Source organism: Geospiza fortis, unplaced genomic scaffold (assembly GCF_000277835.1).
Source record: "Geospiza fortis unplaced genomic scaffold, GeoFor_1.0 scaffold443, whole genome shotgun sequence".
NCBI lineage: Eukaryota > Metazoa > Chordata > Aves > Passeriformes > Thraupidae > Geospiza > Geospiza fortis.
The window spans coordinates 2721927-2727926 of record NW_005054335.1 but is presented as its reverse complement, the minus strand read 5'-3'; the positions used below and the strand labels follow the sequence as shown (position 1 = coordinate 2727926).

Genomic DNA, 6000 nt, shown 5'->3' with positions numbered 1-6000 from the left:
TTCTGCCCATGAGAATGTATCTCACAGAGTTGTTCTCAATCTTGGTAGCCAGGAAGAACCAAGACAGCATGGGGTCTTGTTCCCCACGGGACTTGGAGCTCTGGAATTTATTTTGTCCTTCTGCCTAGGGAAAGGCCATGGAAAATTACTGGGAAAACTAGCCACTAGTACAATAGGCTACAGAGCTACAAATATAAGTGCGAAGAATGCAGAGAACATAGGAAAGCGAAAAAGGCAAAACCAAAAATGGTGTCAGTATTGCTGTAGTGGTTCTGAGATGAAATTTTGGGTAATTTCTGACCTTCTCTAATAGACAGAGTGCAGGAAAAAGGGAGAGGTAATATGACCTGTGTCTCACATAATACTAACTTCTGACTGGAAAGTGCAAAGAAATGGGGAGATAAATGTAAGCACGTACTTGAAGTAAAAGAACGGAAATTAATTAGATAACAGCTGCTGAAAAAGGAAGAATATAAAGAAAGGAAGATTGTAACCAGTAAGTCTTTTGCTATACTTTTTAAGAGACAAGAACTCAGAATAAAAAAACATATCAAGGTAAAGAACTAAAGAAGGCTAGAATAATACTACCAAACCCTTACTCTGAGGAAGAAAACTTGAGATTTATTTTATTTTCTGTCAAATCTGCTTTTGTGTTCAGTCTATCTGTCCATCTGATTATATGAGCACACAGATACTGTGCAGAGATTTCAAAGAAGTGGAAGTTACATATATCTGAGGGTTGAAATTATTCTGTTACACAAATTTTCTACATGAAGGTGACTGAGCAAGAGCTATACACACTTGTTCTTCATAGCCCTCTGCTGCTTGCTAGAGTAGTGTTCAACCTCAGTGAAGAGTCTTTGTGAAGAGAATTGATTGTAATGTTTCAGCATTGGTGGAAAATGTAACAAGTATTGCCTATGGATCAAGGAAACACCACCGAAGGCCCAAACCCTTCAGGAGCATTCAAAACCCAACAAATTTGTTTTCTAGTCAGCAGCAACATGTGAGCAAGACGTGAACTTTACTTGTACCTGTTCTCCTGAGTCAGCAGCTTGATGCATGCTGTGTGCCCACAGTATATTGCATATGTCAGAGGAGTGTTTTCATTGATGTCTCGAGGGCTGCTGTCTATCCCCAGTTCTAGCAGTGTCTGCACACAGTCAGCTTTCCCTGCTGCTGCAGCCCAGTGCAAAGGAGTCCTACAGGAAAGGGGAAGTATCATTAAAATAGATGAACAGATTACAATCGAAGCGATCAATGACATAGCGAGGTGTGCACAGGATATGCTTGTGCAGATTAATAATATACATTTTAAGAAATTCTCCAGCCAACTGCTGTAGCTGCATTTATTTAGTTGCAGATAAAGTAGATATGGGGCTGCAGAATGCCTATACCTTATACAACAGCATCTCTTCCACAGCTGGAATTGTAGAGTAGGAAAAGTGACGTTTTCAGAGTAGAATTTGAAAAAAACCTTCACAGTGTCCACTGCATAGGGGCAAACTCTTCTCATCTTTACACCAACCACAATTAGCCATGGCTGGCAGAGGACTCTTCATGAAGGTAATTAGAGAAGCCTCTCCCAGATGAATGACAAGGACTGAACACATCTACCAGACTGCCACTTTGCCAGTTTCTGAGTTCTGTGACAGGCACAGATCAGAGCACATAATTGCTTTGAATCTCTGCAGAAGAATCAAACTGATTTTGTTGTTGGCATAAAATCTGCATCTTGTATTTAGAAACTTTTGTCCAGTTTCCAAATTGTTCTTGTGAAAAATCTGAAAGCACAGACAACATCACAAAAGAAGTGTTTAAGAATAAAAAAAAAAATTGAAATTTTTCTTTCTATTCCTTTTCAGTCCCAGTGATTTCAGATTGGGTGCAATCAGAAACACAATAGAATGAAAATCTTATAGATGTGTTTGTAGTGAAAAGCTTACCTTTTCCCTCTCCGAGAATAATATATTCTGTGGAAATACCTGAGCATGTGGAATAGGTGGTCATGTCTTAATGAACTTTGAAGGGTAGGCAATCTCCTCCCTTTTTGCTCTTCTTTCCATAGAAACACAGCCTGCTCAATTACATTTTAATGATGTTTAGAAACTGCTCCAGAACCCTGTTCATTTTATTTCTGTTCCATTTTATTGCACTTTTCCATGAAGAATGATATTATTTTAAGTACCTAAAGGCCTAAGCCAAGAAAACCTTGGCTTTTGCTTCACTGAGCAGAATAATCAATGTGAATAGCCAGCTGGTTCTCTTTGCATTAAATAAATTTATGAGCAAAGTTCCAAGGAAGGTAGGTGAGGGGTGAAAAAGAGGGAAGATGACTCTTCTGCACTTATGAAATAGAAATTTAATCGCAGAAGAAATCACAGGTCTTTTCAGAATGGAAGGTGAGGGTCCTCTGGTCCTGTAGGAGTATAGTATTTTCATCTTAAATAAAACAAGACAACACTGCCATTTCTTAAATACAAATAACAGCAGAATCCTGGCTTCAAGTTACAGGATCCTATTGTATTGTTTTAAAAAGAATGTTTGCTTTTGATTGAAAGAAACTTAGGTGAGTCGTGACAAAGTCCTTACAGAAATAAGCTCTATTTCTAGCACAAACAGAAAGCTAAATATAATTCTTTCTAGTCAGTTATGGTACTAAGTACAATACATGTGAGCTGGACTGGTTTGCAGTGTTTCTGAGCCAGCACAGCCCTCTGTGGAGTGCAGGGCATTACTAGGCCATGGCCTGTGAAACAGGAAACATGATTATTAGACAGAGCTGGTCTCAGGTTATTAGAAAGGGAGCAGCAATTTCAGAGTTTCCATGGTTACCTGTCATCCACATCAAGGGCCTGCAGGTTGCACTTTGGGACTTTAGCCAGCTCACTGATGATATCACTGTAGCCTGCAGCAGCAGCAATGTGCATGCATGTTTTGCCATTCTCATCATCACAATTTATTATTGATGGTCCCTGCCAATGGTCCAGAATGATGGAACACAGAATCCTGTTGCCACTCTGGAAGGAAGTTCAGAGAAGGAAAGTGTTTTACAATGGAGTTCACACCAGGCTGCATCTTCTCTGCTAGAGAATGCTAAATTCCTCTGTGTGTATACCAGAATCTCCAGATATGAAAGCCAAAAACTTCCAATCTCCAGATGGGGATTGTGCTTACTTTATGAATTTTCTAAAACACTCTGAACACTGGAAAAATAATAAATAATGAACCACTGCAAATATCTCCAGAAGTTGTAGAGTGTAAATTACTTAATAGAAATTACTTGTGGTTTTTGCCATTTTGCTAAGCCAGAGTCCAGAAAAACAAGCTTATATTTCCAATAGAAATTTAGGCCTGAAAAGAACCTCAGAAAACCAACCCATATCTCTAAGTCTGTCTCAGTACACTTAGAAAAGCCATGTCAAATATTTGTTCAAGTGCTTCTTGAAAACTTAGCTAGTTTGCTCTGGTGTCTGGTGTCTTAATAGAAAGTCGACGTTGTTCTCTAACCTGCAAATGAAATTGAACATTTTATATCTTACCTTAGTGGGAACAAAGCAAAAGAATTCATTACTTTTTTATAACAACAGAAACACAAGGCTGCAAAGGTCTTTCTGTATCATCAAACTCAATCCCTGCAATCACTTGAAGCTATGTTACATCACTCCTCTTATAAACTTACTTTGTCCATTAAAGGCAATTAGGATCCTTTTGCCCCCATTACTCTCAAAGGAACACAGTTCAAAAACTTCTTTGTTTTTATGATTTGTATCTCTAAATTCTATTCACACTCAGGGCTGATTATATCCTTTTGTTTCTGTTCCAGCATTGTTATTTGGATTAGATACTCCTTTCCTCTTACTGGTACTTGTTCTTCAGATGTATTTATAGGCAATCATCACATCTCTTTTGAATTGTTCTCTTGCTGCTCTAACCAATCATGGTCTTTTAAAGTTTTTTTTTTTTCAATATGCTTTCTGTTTCTCTCATTAACCTAGTAACCCATTTCCTATTGTGTTTTAGTTGTGTTTCCTTGAAGAGAGATGATTAAAATTGTACTAGTCATACAAAGATGTTTTTGCCAGATCTTATACAGTGACACTGCTCTTCCTTATTTGTGTTAGAATACCTCTTTTGGTATGTCACAGAACAGCATTTGCCTCATTCACAGCTGTGTCCCATTAGAAGCTCCTAGTCATTTTGGAATGACCCTTTACACCTCAGTACTTCCTTAAGTGTTTTTCCAAGCATAGAGTTTCTAGTTTTGGGGAGGACCTTCTGTAACTAACACCAAAGTGCCTGACTTATACATTTTATCCTATCCAACTTTCTCCCATTTATATTGTTCAAGATTTAAAGGTGATCCATAACCCTGTATGATATCCCCCTTCCTTCCTGTTATTTTCAGTTTTTTATTATTGGCAGATTTTATCAGAAAGCTCCTGTATTATGCGTCAAGTTATTATGAAAATATTAAACAAGAGTAATATCAAGTCTTATCCCTGAAAGTAATTTCCTTCCAGGCTCTATTCAACATTTAATCATACTCTTGTTTTCTGGATTTTAAAATACAATTTCTTTTGCTTCTCTGTACTTTGGTATCTTGTAAGATAGCTACTTATTCTAAATATATCTTTTGAAAATTGGTAGACATCCATTATCTCAAGACTCTACTATACACTTTTCCTCTCTGCTCTTGGGATTCAGCTTCCTGCCACATTTTGCACCATTGAGGATACATTCCAGGTCCCTGGAACATTCTGATCTCACAACTACTCAGTCCAGCTGAGAATTTCCTTAATTTATCAAAACATGTCCCCCTGAAATCAGGAATTTTGTTTTACATGTACTTTGCTTAATTTAGAGTCTAATCTTGATCATGTAATCCAAGCTTATTTTCTATGGCCAGCATTTTGTAACATCCTGATTAACCATGCTCAAATTAAGCTATAGTTGTCTGAATATCTAGTGAAAAGAGGAGTGTTGATCCTCATGTTCAGGAATACTGAGGTCCTATGAATAATTGTTGCTTTTATTGTCCAGTCCTCCTGCCAGATACCAATATCCTCCATACTGGTAATAATTCCCAGTTACATATTTTCATCATTAGCATCAGTGAAATCTCTAGTCACATTCAAGGCTAGCTAAATCTAGAAGTCTATTACATACTTCTAGGACTACCACAATAAATATCTATCTGTTATCATCCTTCTCTAAGTCAGTTTTGATACAAAAAATGATTTACATTAGTACCTTACTACTTCTGTAGTCATGTTCTAGTGACTCTACTATTCCTCCAGTTTTACACTGTCTTGCTAAGTCCAAATTTCACACTCTGCAGCTGCAGTTTCAGTCCCTCAATGTTCTTGCACATCTCAGCATTCACATAAGAAATTTCCCACTTTTCTGACTGGCATTTTATACTTTTACAGACTGTTCTGTCTCCCACCAATCTTCTGTTTTCTAGACTAAACAAACAATTTCAACCTTCCTGTGCAGGTCATGTTTTCCAATGCACTTATCATACTTGGTGCTTGCTTTTGGCCTATTTCCAGTTTGTCTACAGTTTTTTTCAACCATGGCATTCCAAACAACACAATTATCCAGCAGAGGCTTCTCTCCTGACATTGAAAATTACTTCCTGCAGCCCACATGTACCATACTTCTGTTAATATGTCCCAGAATAATGTTTGTTTGACACCATAACTTAAACTCTTCTCACTTTCGTAATCTGCTAGTCTATTACTCTTAATTTTGCACAAAAACCTTTAATTTTTTCACAGTTCTGTATGCAGTGTTATTTTATTAACTTCAGTTAATTCCTACAATTTCTCAAAATCATTTTGAATTTCATCCTTACCCATGAAGTACTTGATGTCCCTGCAATTTGATTTTCACTGTGGGTTATATGTGTGCTCTGTATTTTGACACCTCATTATGGAACAAATAAAAACATTCTTATGATACACCCCTGGTTGGACAGTCTATGAGATATTCACC

General features: G+C 37.4%; 1 protein-coding gene across 1 annotated transcript in view; it reads right to left on the bottom strand.

Moving 5' to 3' along the window:
- ANKRD55 (ankyrin repeat domain 55) overlaps positions 1-6000 on the bottom strand; it is a 46443-nt gene that overhangs the window by 12278 nt on the left and 28165 nt on the right. Inside the window, exons 7-8 of the mRNA XM_005422019.3 lie at positions 2836-3020; positions 1035-1202 (exon numbers count right to left, since the gene is read on the bottom strand). Of these exons, the coding sequence (XP_005422076.2) occupies positions 1035-1202; positions 2836-3020 (353 nt within the window). The remainder of the gene's footprint in view (positions 1-1034; positions 1203-2835; positions 3021-6000) is intronic.